Raw genomic sequence first — 21,227 nt, forward strand, 5'->3', positions numbered from 1 at the left:
TAAGAGTGTTTTGTCAAGGGCCTTCAGATCTGTCATATCAGCTTGATACCTGTCTTCACTCCTTTAAAAATGGCAGTTTCCTAAAGGCTGGATTTTTGACCTTATTATCAAAGTCCCCAGAACTGTAGAAGATACTTAGGGTTAAAGCAGATGTGCAGAAACAGGCTTCCAGATGTTGTGTGAAATGTCAGGAAGCTGTAGACTTCTAACTCCTCCTATCCTTCTCTACTAGCCATTGCTGGCTAATGGAAGCCAGATGTTCAGCAACATCTGGAGGGTTGCAGGTTCTCCTGTGCCCAGATTAAAAGATCCAGGCATGTCTGATTTGGAGATGGGGGGGGGCAGAAGTAAGGTAGTTTTAAGAGTACAAAAACTCTTGCTGTTCAAATATGTGAGGGAGGCAAAAAAGAATGTTACCACACTGGACAACCTTCACAAAAGTAGCTTTCATCTTTCTAGATATTCATGGTGAGAAGATATTCATCTCGTCTTGAAAAGCCACACATTGGTGAGGCTCATGCCATGTTTTGGAGAGAGAAATTCCACACAAAACTGTATGCCAGTTTTCAAATGTGGATCTTGAAGGCACACATTGAACAAATAATAAATAAGCTGGCTGGATAGCTCCAGGAGTTGGGTTGGGGATTCAGTTCTTCACAGTGCCTCTTGAAAGAACAGTCTGTGTAGCAATGTATTTGCAAAGTCTGTGTAGCCTTTGGCCAGCTGCACAATTGTAGTTTAACCCCAGAAGAAAGGAATGGGAAACCACCTCTGAGTACTCTCTCCCTAGAAAACCCTGGAAAGGATCGCCAGAAGTTGGAATTGACTTTATGGCGCACAGTTTACAAGCACACTTGAAGTTGGGGGGGGGGGGGAAACAGGCACAAACATGCCCATGTGGAAAATGTGTAAATGAGTTACAGTGGGCACATCAGGAAGAAGGTGCAAAAAGGGTGTATGCAGGAGAAAAACCCCCAGTGCTCACTACTTCCAGAAAAACTATAGGACAGGAAGAAAAAACAGGTGGGGTTGAGAGAAACACAACAAAATTATGAGTGAGAGGTTTTCACATCTTTTGTGTGCATACACTTCCCCTGGAAATGGAGGATGCAATGGGGTGTTTGCAAATGGCAGTGACCTGCAATAGGATTGTGTCCAACCCAAGATCAATCTTTATAGGGACAACTCCACACACTCACACCTACTTAAGAGAAAATCATAAAAGCAGGGACTGCTGCAGAAAGCATTATAAATCTCCAGTGATGCAGAAGATTATGAAGCTATCCATCTTCCCTTGAGCTCCAGTATGGCTTGGATGACAGTGGAGTCTCTGTCTGACCTTGGCTGGGACTGAAATACTGTACCTGGAAGGGAACAGCGATGGGCAGGAGGAAGCTGCTCCCCTGGGCAAAGATTTGTAAAGCAGAAAATATGACCTGAACTGTTGCTGACGTGTAGAGTAGTTTGAGATGGGTCTACCAAGGCTGGACAACATTAAATGCTGATGCTCATTCAAGGCTGATAGCCTTGACTCCATGATCCTTGTTTATGTGCACAGAGCTGACCAAACCCAATAGGAAGAAAGAAGCAGAAAATCCAAAGGACACACCCATCTAGAGCTTAGAAAAGTTTATTTTGGGGCCACAAGAACTCCAGCAAGATCCTTTGAGTCATAGTCCAAAGAAGTAATTTTTCCAGGCTCCACTCAAGCGCCACTCTTTCCTGACTTAGTGCGCAGCTGCTTTTCTGCACTACAGATGGTGCACTTAAATCCAAACGTTGCTGGGTCAAAGAAACAATTAAAGACATTTGTTTCCATTTTGTGCTCACTCCCCTTTGCTTGAAAGCTACCTTTACTGTGTAAAATCGTTAATTGACATAGACTCAAATGAGAGAATGAATGGAAGAGCCAAGAGAAATTAAATGTAATTAACTTGTGCTGCCTTAGGGTTGTGTTGCCCCCAGTGGGCTGCTGGAGACTTAATCTGCCTTAGAGCAGGTCCGAAGCCCGGGATGTTAGGTGGCACCGAGGCAGCAGAACATCCGATTACACCAGACAATGGCTCGCCGGCAGCAAGGCTGGCCCTACCATGAGGCAGAATGAGCTACTACACGAAGCAACAGATCCTGAGGGTGGCTGCACACCCACCCACTGCTGTTCTTTAAACCCATTGGTTATTTCTTTCTCACAAAGAACAGACCTGTATGCCCCACACAGACTATTCTGCACTCGCTGAGCTGGCCTTCTGCCCTCACGTGTGGTGGAAAGTGTTAAGATATTGCCATTCTTGAAATAAGGTTCAGGGTTGGGGCATTGTCTTGTCTTTTGCCTCGGACATCGAAATGTCTCTTGTCTGCCCTGGGTTGTGTGGACTCCTCAATGAGCTCCCATAGTTTCAGTGTCTCTAAAAAAAATGTTAGGATCAAGGCTGTAATATAGAGGGGGGGGGATCTCAAGCTGTCTCTGGAGAGTTGAACTCAGCCCTATAATTGAAAGCTGCTTGGAGGGGGGGGGGTTCAGAAGACAAGGAGAAATTGAAGAAAAAAATAGGTAGTTATTTTGTTTCAGTGCATTTATGAAAAGATAGTGAAAAGAATTCAATAAAATGCCCAAATCCTTTTGCATTCAGAATGGGAAGAAGCTGAGATTTTATTTTATTTTTTTAAATCAACCTTAATAGGGGAGAAACTGAAAAGAGATAGTTGGCTTATACTTGGCTCAGGCTTTCACGTCTTAATTCTTAAAAAATCTGGTTGTGAATCCATGTGTGTTCAGACACACCAGTGGTGAATAGGCATGGGACTCAGATCTCTTGGACTTCTCCCATGATATTCCTGTGAAGAAGACAGAGGAAATGGATGGGAGTAGCTAAGTTCTGTGAGAGCTGCAATGGATTAGGGGACTGGGTGTTTTTTTGAGAGGCACCCTGTAGAGAGCCTAATGGCCAGAGAGACTACCAGTCCCCTAATGCCTTGCAGCTCTCTTAGCCTGCTGCCATCTAAATGTTTTGTATTCCAGCTCCTACATTCCTATATCAATAGCCATGCTGGTTAGGGCTGATGGAATTTGTGCTTTTCACATTTTTTGTACTACTCCCTTGCTTATTCCTAAAGCCAGCCTTGTGCATCCCCCCAGCAACATTCTTGTGGAGACATTTTCTCTTTAAAAAATCTGCCAGGAGGTGTTTTTAAGTTGTGAGGTATCAGGAAAGCATTTATTAATGTCAGGAGGGAAATCAATACATACACAGCCTAAGCTGTCAGTATAGACGTCCAGAGTTCCAGCAAACACAGGGTAGCTTTCATAAATGGTTACACAAAGCACCACAAATAAGTACTGTAACCAAAACTGGTGTTCCTTTCAAGTTTCTTTCTTTGATCTATCTTCCAGGATGTTTCTCAAATTACACCTATTTTCTTCTGCATCTGGCTTGTCCAAAATGAAAATGATGGATAGGGTTTATGTGTGTCCTTTAGCCTGTTTTCTTTGAAGGATAGAATTCCTATGTTAAGGCTTCTTTTCTTCCAATGTGTCTTTGTGCTTTGTAATCACTTTGTAAAGAACAGCTGTTCCCCATAATATATTTAAATAGCTCGGCCAAGGAACATTGACTATTTCTAATTTATTGATGTAATTGTTAGATTCTAACATATAGGGCTATAAAGGTATGAGGAGGCGGAATTGCCCCGCCCTCAAGTTCCCAATACTGCGAGTATAATTGTGTGCACTCCCAAGTCCATAAGTAGGGGGAATCCTAACACGGCTCTGTTTTCCAGTACCTGCATCACAGGAAAGTTTGCGGGCAAGCTAGGCTTCCTTCCTTCATTCACCTTTTGCACAGATGTGTGCACCCCTGCCACCCCTCCACACACATAAAGAAAAGAAAGGGGTCGGAAAACAATTACATTTTTATTCTAATGTGTGGCAAAATGCTTCTTGAACAGCTCCCTTCAGGGTCTACATCTGTGGGCAAGGGCAATGTTAATAAATAAATAACCATCAGGAGAATGAAGATTAGAATGGAGTCTCTTTAATCCCCCTCTCTCCCAATAAAATAACTTTATGGCCTGTGCTGAACACCACTAAAGAAGGGAATTGTCGCCCAGCAAAGAAGGAAAGGTGCATTTCAGTGGGAGAGAAATAAAGCAAATAGCAGCAGAACTGAGTTGAGAGAAAGTTATTATTTTGCACGTGAAATATGCTGAGGGAAGCCTGTTCTCAGCAGCATTTACATAATTGTTCTAAATATTCTCGGCAACCCCAGAACAGCAGAGGCGATAGGCTGGCATCAAAGGAGAGAGCATAATGGAATAATTGATGTTAGGGTCACAAGGGGTCCTGAGCAGCCAAGAGCCAAACAGAAAGCCAAGAAACTGAGAGCAGACTCAGAAACAAAATGGCGGAAGAGAAACGAGAGCTAAGGAGAAAAATGTCCATTATAACCATGCTTGGTGGGATAGGGAGGATTATGTCCAGTCACAGCACACTCTCTTTGGATACTTTCCCTAAATGACACTGAAGCTGTTTTTAAAAATACATATCTTTTTTTGGTTGGGTTTATGCCCCACATCTATTCCATTTTGAGATTCGATGTAGTGTTCATAGGCTATCTCTGTTTAGGCACTCAACAGAAAAAAAAACTGGGGGAATGTTTTTATTACATCCCCCAGAATCCATTGCCCAGTGCAGCCATGCTGGCTGGTGATTATGGCATATGTCATCCTAAAAATGTAACTCGCCAAGCTCTGCATGAGGCCTAGACCTACTTACCTTTAGACAGATGGCTGTATTCTATGGCTTTTTGGTAACAGTCATGCTTTTGATATGCCACACAGACTTGATCTAAGCAATCGAGCTACTAGCAAAATATATTTACAATGCAATCCTGTTGAGATCTCCTCACAGTAGCTCTCACTGACTTCAAGTGGATTTGTTCTGCAGCAAGAATGATCAGAAGTACAACCTAAGCCACTTATGTATTCTGACCAGTAGAAGTTTTACATTCATAGCATGGAGGAGGGCAATGTAGAGCCTGTCAAAGGATTCTGTGTGAACACAAAGAGATTTGGGAGCATCAAAAGGAAGAATGTAATAACCATGGGCGAACACAATCTCCGTGGTACAACACAACACCAGACACACCAGAAGTAATCAATGAAGCAAAAATGGATTGTGCAAGGCAATAAAAGATCAAGCCGGAAAGTGACTCATCTCAGTCATCTCAAGGCCAATTCCATCTTACGTTTTTGCTTTTCTAATAGACATTGGCCCATACCTGCACATGAGAATCTGCTTGTTTTGAAGGAGATTAATGTATTTTGAGCACATTTCAGCATGTACCAGAAGGGTCACAGGGTTAGTTTGCTGAAGCAAAATGAACAAGAGTCTTGGGGCATCTGGAGGGCCAACAGTCCGAATCTTATCACATATTTATGCTGGCATAAGTCAAACAGCATAAAGAGCATCAGCAACGTGTTGCTAGTTAAGGTGTTTATGCTTACAGTCCTAATAGTGTACCAGTCATGGGACATGACACATGACAAGGAATACAAATGTTGCCTCCTTTAGTAGTAGTAATTCACTGCTATGATTTACATTGTTTGGCATATGCTGGCAAACATAGGTAATAGGATTCTGGTTGACGGGTTTTGTCTGGCATAAACTTTGTGGACATTTCACAAAATGAAGTACAACCCACAAAAGCTAATGCTAAATGGAATGTTAGTCCGTAAGGTGTCACTGGATAATACCTCTGTGTGAGTGTGTGCATGGATTAGTATGTATACTCATAGAAACATGTGCATGCATATGAAGTTCAAACACTCTTGTGGCTCTTTAACAACAAAGCAATTTTATTTGACATAAACTTCCAAAGACAATGGCCTCCTTCTTCAGATGCCCACATCAGCGACTTCTCCAGACATATCACAGTCATAGACATGGATCATCTTTACATGACTCGGGAGGAGGAGGAAGGGCTGTCCATGTGATTATTGCCACAGGGGTAAGGCCTCATATAGAGATCACTCCAGCTGTCTCCACATGAAGCCTGTCATATGTTCAGCAGCTGCAAGACTAGAGTTCAGACCAATTTCTGCTACTATATAATTCACATTATGATAATTGCAGCTTGGTGCCTCAATAATGCAGACCAGCTGAACTTCTCACTAGCGATTAATGAAAATAGTGCTGCTGGATTAAGTTAGGAGTGGCTTCATGCAATCATTTGAGGATGCCAAAACCTGGGCCAATTGATTTGATATGAAAAGCAAAGAAAGCTGTGATGGTCTGGTATCACGGTCTCTATAAATTGGTTGCTGAGGGCATGAGCAGGAAGGTGTTATTGAGCTCATGTCCTCTTGCTGGTGAGCCTATTGATGGCAACTGGTTGGCCACTGCATAAACAGAGCGGTGGACTAGCAAGACATTTAGGGTGAGTTAGTATATCTCTTAGGTTCATGCAGGAAAGAAAGGCCTTCAAACTCTCAGCTGATCAATAACTTCACTAAGATCAATCAAAATGTTATCTATTGGCCTTTTCATCACCTGATCAAAAGTAGTGGATCTCTCTCTCACACACACACACACACACACACACACAGAGAGAGAGAGAGAGAGAGAGAGAGAGACCCCACACACACTATGTGCTTTTGGCCAGCTGTGGTCTACCTGCTTCCAGTCCACCATATTGTGTCCCCACTTGCCCCATGCACCCTCACACTGTTTGTCCATTGGCTGGTCCAGCACACCAGTAATTAATTAAAGAGGTGAGCCTGTTAATTATGGAGCAGTCAGCAGCTGCTGCCTTGAACTTGTACAGTACCACCTCGGCCTTGCTACCGCAGCAAAACAGGCATGGATTCTCTGAAGTCATTTCTCCCAGACATCTAGAAAAATAGTTTGGTGAACTCTGTGAGGAGACAGAGAGAAAGAGGGGATCAGGTTGTAATAGAATGGTCTGGTCTGGTCTGGTCTGATTGCAAGGGTAGAATGCCTTGTACAACCCTGGCACAGATCCATGGCGAGCCTTTGTTGAGGGATATTAGAAACAGCAGTCAGGCTCAGCAGAGACCACTCAGTGGACTGCCTTCATGAGGGCCCACCAGAATGTTTATTAATTCTATTTGTTTCCTGCCTTTCTTTGAGGAGTTCAGAGTGGGGTACATACGTCTCCTCTTCCCTACCTAATCTTCATAACATTCATAACACTTGTGAGGTAAGATAGGCTGAGAGAGAGAGAGAGAGAATCTCCGAGCACTGATTCTGAAGCAGCCCAGATTACCACATGAAGCAGCTGTCTGAAAATCCTGTCTCTGGTAGGAGGGGAAGAAGAGCTGGAAGACCTCTTGGCTGCTATTTCAGATATCTGAATCCATCATCCAGTGTGTTCTTCACATGGATACTGCATCTTAATTTGGAAGTTGGAGCGGATGGCGATACCACACTCTTCTTGGCAACCTGTACCAATGGTTGATCATAACCCTTGGTATTAATCTGTGTCATATCTCCAGTTGGATCCCAAGCAGCTTCATCTCCCAGTTTAGAGTCCTGTTTTACCACCCTCTTAACTGCTTTAATGAAACCTTCTCTGCTCAATTTGTATCACTCAGAGGGGGTCTTTTCACTTCTCCTACTGAACTGTCCTTTTGCAACAAGATCTGCCTGTCTAACCTTTCTCCAAAGCCCTTGAAATGACAGGATCCCCATTCCAACAGTCCAAAACAGTAATGGGGATGGGAAACAATGGTTATGTACACCATTAGCATGTGTTTGTGTGTCTGTTCATTTGTTGTAGTCACCAGCAGGGCCTACGGCTGAAAGGAGAAATGCATTTTCAGTGCTTACACTTTTGTAGACCTATGATTTGTAAGCATCTTTCTTCCTTCCACCACCACACCTGGACTACTTTTCAAATACTTGAAAGCTAGTCAAAGAAAGGGCAGGATGTGTTTGTGATCATCCCAGAGAGCACAACATGCAATAACAGGTTCAAGCTACAGGAAGCCAGATGTAGCCCGAATATCAGGAAAAACTTCTTAGCTGTTAAGAGCAGTATAGCAGTAGAACCTATTACATCGGGAGGTGGTGAGTGCTGCAACACCGGAGACATTTAATGGGAAACTGGACAACCATCTGTTAGATCTGCTTTGATTTGGATTCCTGCATTGAGCAAGGGGTTGGACTTGATGGCCTTATAGGCCCCTTCCATGTTTCTATGACTTCTATGATTCTGCTTCAGGAGGCAAGAACTGTTTCAGTTTACAGTATCAAGTGAAAAGAAAGAGAAATGTGCTGCTTACAGGACTAGATGGTGGAAAAATACGCCTCTCCATGGCAAAGCCACCATGAAGTGGACCCAAATCAGGATGTGTGTTCTTCTCCTCCATGCAAGACTCCAGGAAAGAACCTGGTTTGTACAAATGAATGCTGTGAAAAGACCATCTAAGTGAAGCCAGAAGAAGCAAGATCTTACATACATTGGGCAGTTCTTGACCAGAGATTGGGAAAGTACCTTTTTTGGAATACAACTCCCAGAATCCATCATTTGCCATATTGGTAATTTTTTTCCCAAGCACTGGTCTCGGAGTACTTCTCTGAACTCATTCCTCCTTTGGCAATATATTGTATAAAGACAGACCAGATTTAGGTGAATGTTCCATCAGAGAGGTGACCTCTGATTATTGCTAGAACTAACTCTCATAACTGTTCATCTGGAACTGGCACATGGGCTGATGGGCGAGCCAAGATGCCACATGCAGCCACCAAGCAACCAAACTGGATATGCAAATATCTTCATGCAGTGACTCTTAATCTGAGACTATGAACCTTGTGCTGCATAGAGTGTGATGAGATGAAATGCAATCTGGTGTTATCTGGCAATAAGGCGTCTGGGCCTCCTCCTTCAACTTACCAATTAGATGTCTAGATCTATGACAGATTTCCGCAACCTGATGATCTTCAGGGATTTCAATTCCCATGAGCCCCAGCCAGCATGACTGATGATTTTCAGAAGAGTGGGAATTGTCATATGAAACACTTGGAGGGCTCCAGGTTGGAGAAGTCTAAACTTCAGTGATCATATGGCACATGCCTTGACAATGTGTGTATCATTCTTATTTTCTGCATCTTTTGAAAACAACTCTATTCACTATGCTGATCTCCCAACCTCCTCCCCAAATATTTTCAACTTTCCCTTCTGGAAGGGAAGGAGATACTCCACCCTGCCAGACTTTAGGGTCCTATGGCATGGAAGAGAGCTCCTGCACCATAGGCATCCTTGCCAATATCTCTTGGGGGAAATGATGGCTGGAACATGAACAGTGGTGTGTACACATAACTTACGTTGTAGTGAACCAGTGTGCACTTACACATTCCGGGCAATAGCCCTTGTCTTGATATGAGAGCTGGTAACTTTTAAGTCTGACGTGGAGACAGCGATGGATGGAACCCACTGTAGTTGGGGGAAAAGAAGGCCAAACAGAGGTGGGTGGAGCCCGGAGGACAGGCAGAGCCAGGGGCAAAAGTGGATATTTGTGCACAGACATTCAGGCGGACAAGTAGGCTTTCACAGAGACACAAGAGGAGAAAGTCCTGACCATGTCTCTTTGGTGAAGAGACGGGCAGAAGTGGGCTGGCCCAGGGATGTCCCAAATCTGTGGTTGAGTGGTGTCCCCTTTTCTCTAATGGATGAGCCTCTACTGTGGAGGGGTAGGAAATGCATGCAGACCAACAGGCTAGAAACTGGTGCGCCTATGTATGGATCGTGGCTTTAGGGCCCAGTTCCCTTTGATTCCTTGGCAAGGAGCCTCAGCTGAGATTACCCTCCGGTAATGAAAAACCAAATGCGCAAATCATAAACCACTTGGCAGCAGTCAATTCAGAGGTGTCTCATCAGCCTTGCCATTATGATACCTCTCATCCTTTGGCTGAACACTGAGCACCTTTGGCAGGTTCCCTAACCAAAGCAGCTGCAAAGCTTGGCGATGTTCCTGAAATGGTAAAAGAGACACTCATCACTTGTGGGTGAATATTGATGCTGTACAACACAGACCAGAAGGTCACGATGGCCTGCAGAGATTACGCCATTATTTGCAGGCATTTTCAATCTTGGCATCACGAAAGGCCTCCAAAGATGATCTCCTGGCCCCGGCTCAGAGAAAGTTAGTCACTCTGACATCCCATTAAAAAGCAAGCGGAACTTTTCCCCACTCGTTATAATTAATGGAATGTTAAATGTTGCTCGTTCTGCACCTCAGTCCTTTGTTGTATGGGAGGAGGGAGCTACTGAGATCTTGTGGACCAGAGAGCTGAGACTTAAGGGAGCTTCAAAGTATCTTTTGGGAATCTTTGGCCGGGATTCGCCACTGCCTTGGTTCCATGGTGCCACTGCAAACCCTGACTTGGGCTGCAGCCACTGAAGAAAGCTATTCTGTTGCAGCCTTCTCTTGCAGCTAACTGCATGGAGAGAAGACACAATGCTAACATTCTCATGGAAAAATCACCATGCTCCATATGATGGGAATGAGAACCCTCTGGCTTGTGAGCTAGATCCCACAACCTGAGCTATTGCCCAGTCTCTGACTGAAAAATGCTACACATGTAAAAGTAATTGCACTTGAAGATTTCTGGTTGTCATGTGCCTGGGTACACAGCCAAGTGTGAGATCTGGGTATGTCTTGGCACATGACACACAGCTGGAATGTTGCACTCACTGGAGATGCAATTTTTGGGTTTATGCTATGCAAGCCCATTAAGAGTTTGGACATTGGCTCCAAACACTGATCAGACTACTAAAAGTATTGAAGGCCAAGGAGGATGTGGCAAGGATTAGAGAGACTGCATGAAGACTTACTCCTGAGTATATTTGCATTAAAATGAGCTCTAGTGCAATGGTTCTCAAACTGGGATCCCCAGATGTTCTTGGACTTCAAGTCCCACAAGCCTTCACCACTTGCTGTCCTGGCCAGGATTTCTGGGCACTGCAGTCCAAGAACACCCAACCCAAGGTTAGGAACCACTGCTTAGTATACCATGTAAGAGCTGTTAGTGTACCATCTAAGAACTGTTAGGTTGGGGCTTACTTTTGAGTGGGCATGCATGGAACTGAGGTGTGTACTTTGGACATTTGGTGGGGAAAGGTCCAGATTCGAAGGTGAAATGTCCTTCTGAAAGTGTGACTGCTTTTTAACAGAAGCCACTAAGTATGAGATACCCATCATTCAAAAATGCCTAGTTATCTGCAGGTTTTCTGAAGCACAAATTCCTCCAGATGTGGGCTTATATCCCTGGCCATATCCAGCTGGCAAATAATTGCGAAGGATGACGGCAGTTGTAATCCAAAATCTAGGTATTCTAGCTTGAGGAAGGTTGTAGGAACAGTTGACCTACACCACAAGGTCTATTCCTACCCCTTGCCTGGCATCAGCCACAAATGATACAGAGGAAAGGGGCAGGGGAAAGTAAGATATCAGTCACATCAAGAAAAGAGATGAGACTGAAGAGGTAACTAAGGTGTATAAAGTGTTCTCTTGCCTCTCCTATCTGGATCTTTGCGTTTCTAGTAATATGTGATGTTTTTAAATTGTATTTAGATTTGATACGTCGACACCCGCCCAGAGTCGTCGGTACAACTAGATGGGCGGGCTATAAATGTAATAAATAAATAAATAAATAAATAAATAAATAAATAAATAAATAAATAAATAAATAAATAATGACAGAATGACGCTTAGATCAGTAATTTCCATTTTGAGCCTAATAGGACAGTGCATGCCCCTTCCTTGCCAAGGGGGCTGTGTGGGGCTGGCGAACGATAATTGCATTGACTTAACAGCAGTGGTGAGCAGCAGTGAATGCTAATGCTTTGCACACCTGCTGGAGTCTCGTGACACAGGTATAGGATGGGGCCAAATCCAGATAAGATCTCTCCTGCTTTAACACAGCCCTGTTTTAAAAGTGAGGCTCTTTCCTAATTCCAGCAGCTTTCATAGAGAAGGTTGGTTGCTTTTGCCTCTCGTCTAATCAGTATTCTGCTCAGTTGAGTTCCATTATCATCCATATTTCATGGGTGCAAAACAGGAGGAGGGAGTCAGATTCCAGCTGGTGCCACAGACTGCAGGTTCCAGCTCAGCTCCCAGAAGGGAAGGCTTCAATTGTCTCTGGTGAATCAAGAATGTAAAACAGTCTCTTCCGTAAAACATTGGAAGGGCTCAAGAATAAAGTGGGGAATGGATAGACCCTCCTTGTCTTGTTTTCCATGTCCGTACATCCTCTCCATCTGATGAAACCATGAGTGGGAAATGTGTGGCCCTCCAGATGTTGCTGGACTACAACTTCCCCAATCCCTCACTGTTGGCTATGTTGACTAGACTGGATGGGAATATCCCACAACGTCTGGAAAGCTACACATTCCCTAGCCCGGACTCAAGAAATCAAGCAAGAAACTCTGCTAGTGGCAAAGGCATCTGAATGTTTCATCATGTGCTGGTGGTCAGAATGCCCTCCGTGTTGCCAAGCCCTGTTGCATTTGTAAAAGCATTAATAGTTCATTCATAAAGAAAAGAGCAGATAGAAACACCTGTGCTTTACTGTATGTCAGTGTGCAACCAAATCTAAACATATGTAACAGCAGATTACATTCTAGTCCACTCCTCCTTCTACATCCCACTACTATCTCTTTTGCTCTCCTGTGCTGAATTTTCTGTTCTGAGCTGCTTGAATCAGGGATCTTTGTCTGTAAAGCAATATGCACACTGAGTGCTCTAGATGTGCGTCCACAGAAGGCCATCCTGCATACTTTAGCAGCCTCATTCCCTAACATTGCTTTCCCCAAAACAGTTTCCCCCAGGTTTTCTGGATTACAACTGCCATCAGCCCCAAACACCAAGACCAATGGTCATGGGGGTTGAGAGTTGTGGTCTAAAATACTGGAGCACCAAGGTGGGAAGAGAAGGCACAGCAAGTTAAGCGAAACGTGTATCACAGCCTCAAGATGGAAAATAGCAGAAGAGCAAAACAGCAAGACTAGAGAGGAAACCCACAACTAAAACACCCAAGGAAATGAAAAGGCATCCCCATGACCCCAAAACATCCACAGAACAGGTGGCAAGTAACCTTCTCCTGAGAAGGAATCCCATGGTCAGGGTGCTACTGTCCTCCAGAGATCAGAAAAGTTCCTCTTTTGGAATTTAAGTTGCCAGAATCCCTCAGCATGGAGCATGGGCAGTGCTAGTGGTGAGAGACCACCTTTCCATTGTCCCAAAAAGGAAACTGGCCCGTTTTCCCTGCACCATAGCTTTTTAATCTCAACTCTAGGCAGTGCATCTAATTTCTGTATTCTTTTTCCATTGAGCAGGTGCAAAACATCTCCCAGTCCATGGAGGTACTGGACCTACGGACCTACCGGGATCTGCAATACGTCCGTAATACTGAGTCACTGATGAAAGGGCTGGATTCCAGGCTGAAAGTGGCCACAGAGAGCCAGAAAAATCTAAATGCCAAGAGCTTCCAGGTAACCCTTTGCTTCATTAAGTGTTCCCTTTACTGCAGGGCCATCATCTTTGAAGTAACATTTTTTGTGACAGGTAATAGGCTGGCTTTATTGTTATAGTTAATGGTGGTGTTTGGAAATCGCCAAGATAAAAGACCAGATCTTGTGCATCACATGCTTGCTTGATTGTTGTCATTTAGTCATTAAGTCATGTCCGACTCTTTGTGACCCCATGCACCAGAGCACGCCAGGCCCTCCTGTCTTCCACGGCCTCCCGGAGTTGGGTCAAATTCATGTTGGTCGCTTTGATGACACTGTCCAACCATCTCGTCCTCGGTCGTCCCCTTCTCCTCTTGCCTTCACACTTTCCCAACATCAAGGTCTTTCCCAGGGAGTCTCCTCTTCTCATGAGATGGCCAAAGTATTGAAGCTCAGCTTCAGGATCAGTCCTTCCAGCTTGCTTGATAGGAAGGAATAATGATGGATAAACGCAGGATTGTTATTAGGGGGAGGATTACTATGACATATCACATTTTCTCTGCAACCTACACATGAACCCAAAAGCAAGTTCAATCATATTTATGAATAATCTGGACTTTCCCACCAGGTTACTGATAAACATGTTAAAAGTCAGCCACTCAGAGATAAGTTGACGGAAAAAAATATGTCATGCAGAAATCCTCCCTCTTATTATTATGATTATTTACTCTAGAGCAGAACAGGAAGGAAATAAGTGACTGATAAAGAAGTTCCTTGTAAGCTGTTTTGGAACATATCCTTTTAGGGCTCTCCAAAAAAGCAAATCACCCTCCAGGTCAAAGCACAGGAGAAGGGATTATGAATTGGATGTTGTATTCATGCTAGTTTCAGGAATCTTTCAGCAGTTCTTTCTGGTGGGCTTTCAGTAGGCTTTGCAGTTCTAAGATGTTGATGATGATGACAGTGACAATTACGATGACTATCCCGGTGATGATATAGCACTAAGGTTTTACTCTCCTTTCCTCTGAAGCTGGACAAAGTTTGAAAGGCAAGCAAACTCAACACAGCATATTCTCCCTCACAATCATCTGGGGAACCAAACTCCCAACCTCTGTGACCTTTGATACCATTAATCATGGTATCCTTCTGGGCTCTCTCTCAGGGATGGGACTCAGAGTCACTCTTCTGCAGTGCATCTGGTCCTTCCTGGAGAGAAGAACTCAGAAGGTGGTGTTGGGAGACTCCTGTTTGACACCCTGGCCATTGACCTATGGTGTCCCTCAAAATTCTGTTTTGTCCCCTGTGCTATTTAACATCTAAATGAAACCACAGCGAGAAGTCATCCAGAGTTTTGGGGTTCAATGTAAACAGCATGCAGATAACAACCAACTCTTTCTCTCCCTTCATTCTAAATCCAAGGAAGCTGCTTCAGTCCTAGATCTGTGTCTGGCATCAGCAATGGACCGAATGAGGGTGAATATAAATTGAAACTTAATCCCAAAAAGGACAAAGGTGCTCCTAGTCAGTTGATCAAGGAAGAGGGATGCAGCCTATGCTGGATGGGGTCACACTCCCCTTGAAAACACAGGTCTGCAGTCTGGGTGAGCTTCCAGATTTTCTCTAAGCCTGGATGCCCAGATTTCAGCTGTGGAGTGCCTTTGCACAATTATAACTAGTGTGCTTTAGTTACATCTCATTTGGATTACTGTAACACATACTACATGTGGCTGCCTTTGGAAAGTGTTCAGGAACTTCAGCAGGTTCAAAATGCTGCAGCTACATTGTTAACTGGAGCTGGTTGTGTTCCTCTTACAGCAGCTACACTAACTGCTGATCTATTTCCAGGCACAATTGAAAGTGCTCTTTGTAACTATAAAACCCTAAATGGCTAGTGTCCAAGCTGTCTCAAAGACTGCATCTCCCTTCATGAGCCTGTCTGGGTTTTAAGATGATCAGCAAAGACCTTTCCTTCAGTCCCTCCATTGTTACAGGTGTGTTTGGAGAGGACAACGGGAGAGGGCCTTCTCTGCGGCTGTTACCAGACTCTGGAACTCCCTCCCACAGGAGGCCAGGCTGGCCCCATCTCTGCTGTCCTTCCTCAAGCAGGCCAGGACCTTGCTCTTCAGGCAGGCCTTCTCTCAGTGACTGGCTGTCTGAGAATATTTAAAAAACAACAACAACATTGTTGTGCCTTGCAGTTTTTAAACGTGTTTTAGTATTCATTTTATTTATTATTTGAATATAATATTTGTTTAATCCTTTTTAATATTTTAGTAATTTATTTCTTTTAGCTTTCAGCATTGTCTCCTTTTAATGATGTATGCCACCTTGGATTCTTTTCAGGAGAAAGATGGGATACAAATATTTTAAACAAATACATTTTATAAATCAATAAAATTACTAGCCATTTCATTCAATGCTGCGGAGTGATGTGGCCTTATGTGAATTTCGTCTGCTATATGTTACTGGGAAGACAGAAAGGAGGGGAGGGAGGGATGTGCTTTTGACTGCCACCACGCATAACATGTATTTTCAGGTCAGACTGATGCCTGTTAAAAATAAACACCTTTTAATTTTTTAAAATGTGATTCATGTTTTCTGTGCAGTTTGCCACCTTCAAATCAAGAGAAAGGTGATTTTATGAATAGTAAGCCATCATCATCAACAACAAAAAAACAAGAATAACATTTTTTTCATATAGCCTTGTCTAAATGATAAGGATATGGAGAGCAGGCTGGGAGATGCTAAAGCAGTTATTTAGAGAGAGAAAAAATCATTCTGAACTGTGGACAGACTAGAAGGAGAAATGAATTATGGAGCAAAACTATGCAATCAATACCAGTAAGGCCTGTCATTGTACAAGTTTGAATTGATTAATTAATCAATTGAATTTGCACCAATTGGCTAGATTTGCATAGGAGGGCATTTGTCATTTTTTAAAAAAAGTCAGGCAACAGGAAGAACTTTGTCAGAGGGCAAGAGCCATTCAAGAATGAAACATGTTGATAATCATAATAAAGGAACATTGGTTCTGCTTAGCATATATTGGATAGATACAGTATGATGTGAATGATAAATGGGAGTTAATACTCCCTTTTCCATGATCTGTTTAATGATCTTGAAGGCAATTGCTTGCTTGCTTGCTTGCTTGCTTGCTTGCTTGCTTGCTTGCTTGCTTGCTTGCTTGCTTGCTTGCTTGCTTGCTTGCTTGCTTGCTTGCTTGCTTGCTTGCTTGCTTGCTTATGAGGAAAGCATGCTTGTTGTATATTGCATCCTTCTTGCCATTTATTTCCATATATTTTTTAGAATTAGTATCTATTTTTAATATAACAAAAATACAGTTGGGAGGTTGAAGAAAATGGGATCCAAGTGTGAGACAGAACCTGCTTCTTAAATCTCCTGCCACATTTCTCTGTTTAGTTCCGAGTGAAGAGGGTTGTGCTCAAAGAAGGCCTATGCCAAAGGAACATAAGAAGAGAATCAGACCCAATCATGCCTATTGTGATTGATGGAATGGGAGGACCAGTGAACCCATGGTGGGTGGATGTTCTCTCTGTGTATCACTAATGCCTTAACGTGCACAGAGGCAGGCAGGCAAGCCAACATTCACATGTAGATATATTGAGGTGCCTTTTACAACAAGAGTAGACTTCTTGGAAAAGACCTTGATGTTGGGAAAGTGTGAAGACAAGAGGAGAAGGGGACGACAGAGGATGAGATGGTTGGACAGTGTCACCGAAGCTACCAACATGAATTTGACCCAACTCTGGGAGGCAGTGGAAGACAGGAGGGCCTGGTGTGCTCTGGTCCACGGGGTCACAAAGAGTTGGACATGACTAAACGACGATGAAGGGAGCAAGCAGGGATGAGTTGGCTGAGGGTAGCCCGAGACTGAGGTGGAATAGTACCCCTTCTGCCCATGTGCATACACTCCCACTGAACAAAGACCTATCTGTTCCAGCACACTGTTCCCATAGGGACCACTCATATCTCTGTGAGAAACATGAAGCCAATAACTCTGACCCAGAGTTTAGACACACTCTGCCTTTGATCCTAGAAGCAGCCATATAGACATCCTGGCTGCCCACCATTGACAACCTTATCTGCCATGGGTTTGTCTGCCATCCCTGCCTGAGCTGTTCACTATTAATGTTTCTTATGGTAACACATGTTGTAGTGTCATTTCACCAGGCTTTGTATTGCCAAAGTATCCATACTGAACACTTATAGCAATCTTGAATTCGAAGAGGAGAGGGTCAGATAGATGGGCAGGACTTCTGCTTGAGACTGTAGAGAGCTGTTGCCAAAAGAGTAGAATATAGGCTCAGCACCTATCAACTCATACATTCATATATGCTCTTCAGGCTCCTCCTCCTCCGGTGGCCTTAGTTACTGTCTCTAATGTGCTTTCATCTTCGAATGACATGCTAGCCACAGGGTCTGAGTGAACCTTGAGCTACCTGGCAAGAAACTGGTGTCTTCTCTTAATATGCAGCAAGAAAATGTCATATATATTTTTCTCCCAGTGCAGAGCCATAATATTCATTGTGGGTTGCCTCAATCTCCCTGTGTCGCTCAACTGATTGGAGATTGCAGTGCCCTGCAGGGCTAGGATGGGGTTGGGGGAGAGGTGGCCAGACAAAGAGGGCGGAAGCCAGGAGAGAGGTGAGAGGGCCAGATCAGGAACCCTACAGGCCAGTGGTTCCCAACTTTGGCTCCCCAGATGCTCTTGGACTATAACAGCTGGTGGCAAAGACTTCTGAGAATTGCTGTCCAAGAACACCTGGGCTACCCAAGGTTGGGAACCCCTGCTGTAGGCCAGATGTTTTCCCTTCCCCATCTGTTCTGCACTGAAAAGGTAGAAGTCTGATGTGAAGCAAAATGTACCCTTCCATGGCACCAGAGATTAGAAACATGTTTGTTCCAAGTGGGTGCAAAGGATATCTGGAGAATTTCCGAGGCTTGCTGAGCTATCCCCAGAGGAGTCAAAAATAGACTCGTTGCCAGGCTGGGAACTGACCCATCTCCCTGCAGTGATCCTGAGCCAAAGGAGTTGTAGGTGTGAGCAGGGCGGCCCCAAACCTGACAGCTAGGAGAAGATGAGGCATTGATTAAATGCCATTGGTCTAGCAAAACAAGTCCGCTGTTTTAAATCATTTGTACACAAGTGATGGGCCTCAGGGGGTCCCTGGGCAATGTGTCTGGCAAAGCAGGAGTGTAAATCCCCAAGATCCCTGCTGGGAAATCAGTGGGAAGAGAGAAGAAATAGGGTAAGGGGTACAAACCAGGCATCCCTTTCACCAAAGAAGCAGGGGGAAATTTAGGGTAATGACGAGGTGGGTAAAGTAACTCATTAACAAGAAAGAAGAGAGGGGAATGAAGGAATAACTTTCATCAGACTATTGACCAGAAATAAGTATATGGTCTTCAGTTCCTTTAATGTCTCTCCCACCACACTATCATCTCAACAGTGTCTCTCTGCATCGTATTCATAACTTCAAGCTTTTTTTAAAAAGTAGTCTAGACGTGGCTGCATATCATTGCTCCAAGGTTCATTTTTCTGTGTGGTGCTCTGCTAGTAGTTTAGGAGCCCATCAATAAAACACCCTGGATGAAAGAAAGTAGGTATGCCTGGTTAAACCTGCAAGTTATTTATTTCTGCATAAAATATTCAAATGCATTTGCTTTTTCTTGGCACCGACGTAGAGCAGTCCTGGAGAAGAGATTGGGACTTATTTATTGATTTCATGCAGTAGCAACCAGCCCCCAGCCCCCAAACGCCATGTCTGCCAGGCTGCTAATGCCTAATGAATATTGGCATCACTTCATGTATTATATAAAGACAAGCTCAGATTTGCTTCTTACTCTGTCCTCAGCAGAAAACTTTCAGCCCCTCCCCATTGCCAGGCGAGTGGATCTGCTTTGTAAGCATCCATTTGCTGGAGGGCCTTATCAAGGTAGGATTTTTAGGGTCCTAGTCAGCAGAAGAAGCCAAGAGATGGTGACTCTGATATTGTGGAAGGGGTGGATCTGCTCTGGTTTTTACTTTGAACTTTATAAGAGTTGTCCAAGGTGCTGAAACTTTTGCTGGCTCGCTCAACCCCACCCACACCATAGGGTTACCACTTTGGATAGTTCCTGTAAAGTTCAGATTAAAACTCAAACTGGATTCACATCTGCCATGGAATAAGTCATCAGCCTCCATGGATGGAACGGAGAAGAAAACTGGCTTATACAAATGCCATGCTAACGGACAGGTTCTGGGATTTGTAGTCCAAAAAATTAACTTTTCCAGGCTATAACTTTACCATGATTTGAAGTAAACAAAGCAATGCATGTTGTCACCTAAGGAATGAAGGGGCAGCTTTTGAGGACATGAGGTCAACAAGAACCTTAACTGCCTCATTCACATCTTATGTATTCAAAGTCCCCGTCAACGATGTGTGAAACAGCCCTTGAGTTGTGAAACAAGTGGTTACCTTTTGTTTGTGGTTCTTTTTAGCAATGACAAGCACTCTGTGGAAGGTGAGCCAGGGAGCTGACTGTTTTACCTGGGAGCAGATTGTTTCCATAGTTGCTGTCTGCAAACTTAACCCACGCATCAGACAAGGAGCATCATATTTGCAATTAAAAAGGGCAATCAAACAGGCAAATCAGAAAGCCTCCTTTTTTTTCCTCCTGCAGTCCAGGCATCGGAGAAGAGGAACTAGTACTTCTGATAAATGAACAGAGAGCAGCCACATTCTGGGCCTTTTGCCATTCAATTACCTCTCTTGGTGATTTTTCAAGCCCAGCCACAGTGATTAGAGACGTTTGCTGAGAATAATGGATGCCTCATTCTGTGCAGGGTGGAAAGGAGAGGGATGAGCCACAGAGAGTGTCGTGGTGTTCCAGAGACAGCTGGGACGGGGGTGGCCTGATGGAATAGCCCTTGATTAGATGGCTGCGCTTGCTAGAGGCTATGATTTCTCATCTACCAATGCGTGTCAGTATAGGATCCGAATACACGCCAGGTTTTGATCAATTCATAATTCTACATGTGGTCTGCCAGGCCAAGGCCCTGGCTCTGCCTACAGGTGGTCCGCTTCTTAGGACACAAAACCTTGGTTGGTTTGCCAGCAGTGATGTAGTGGACTTCAGGCTCACAGGGTTGAAGCTCTAGAACTTTCTGAATAAAGGAGATTATGACATCATCTGCCAATGCAACCCTTCAGGCTTTCCTGTTGCCTCTGAGCAGCCTTCACAGTAGCTGAGAGGAGAACAGATTTTTTTTTCCCCCTAGGAACAGTATATTGTTTCAAGGTATCTTTGTTGATGATGGTTTGGTTTTGAATGGGCAATTAAGGGCTGTTAACTTTTCTAAAGACCTGTTTCTTCATTGGTGTCACGGACTGATCTAGCTGCCTGTAAATTTAGACTCTCTTTCTGGAGCAAGAAATCTCCGGGAACTGTCACAATGAGCACCTACTCTTCCACATTTAACCACTATAATCCTGTTTGCCACTTAAGACAAAGAACAAGTTGGAGGTCAAAAGGAGAAGGCAAGAACGCTGCTACTTCCTCTTGTTTTTGTTCCACTTCTGATGCTTACAAAAGACAGGGTAACAGGAAGCAATGGAAAGGCAAGGAGAATGAAGAGGAACAGAGGGATGGAGGACTCTTGGGGTTGATAAGGTGAATCGTATTTGCAAATATGAGGTGCTAAGGATGTAATTTTGATGCTGTGCATGTGATTATCCTAGAGGCATCTGGTTAGTC

General features: G+C 44.0%; 1 protein-coding gene across 4 annotated transcripts in view; it reads left to right on the forward strand.

The window, feature by feature from the left end:
• OLFM2 (olfactomedin 2) overlaps positions 1–21,227 on the forward strand; it is a 209,637-nt gene that overhangs the window by 150,533 nt on the left and 37,877 nt on the right. For 2 of the 4 annotated variants that reach the window (XM_020779171.3, XM_020779157.3), the window contains exon 3: positions 13,353–13,511. In XM_020779171.3, the coding sequence (XP_020634830.2) occupies positions 13,353–13,511 (159 nt within the window). The remainder of the gene's footprint in view (positions 1–13,352; positions 13,512–21,227) is intronic. The other 2 variants (XM_078385096.1, XM_020779165.3) reach the window with 1 other exon arrangement.

The sequence above is a fragment of the Pogona vitticeps genome, chromosome 2, assembly GCF_051106095.1.
Source record: "Pogona vitticeps strain Pit_001003342236 chromosome 2, PviZW2.1, whole genome shotgun sequence".
In the NCBI taxonomy this organism is placed as follows: Eukaryota; Metazoa; Chordata; class Lepidosauria; order Squamata; family Agamidae; genus Pogona; species Pogona vitticeps.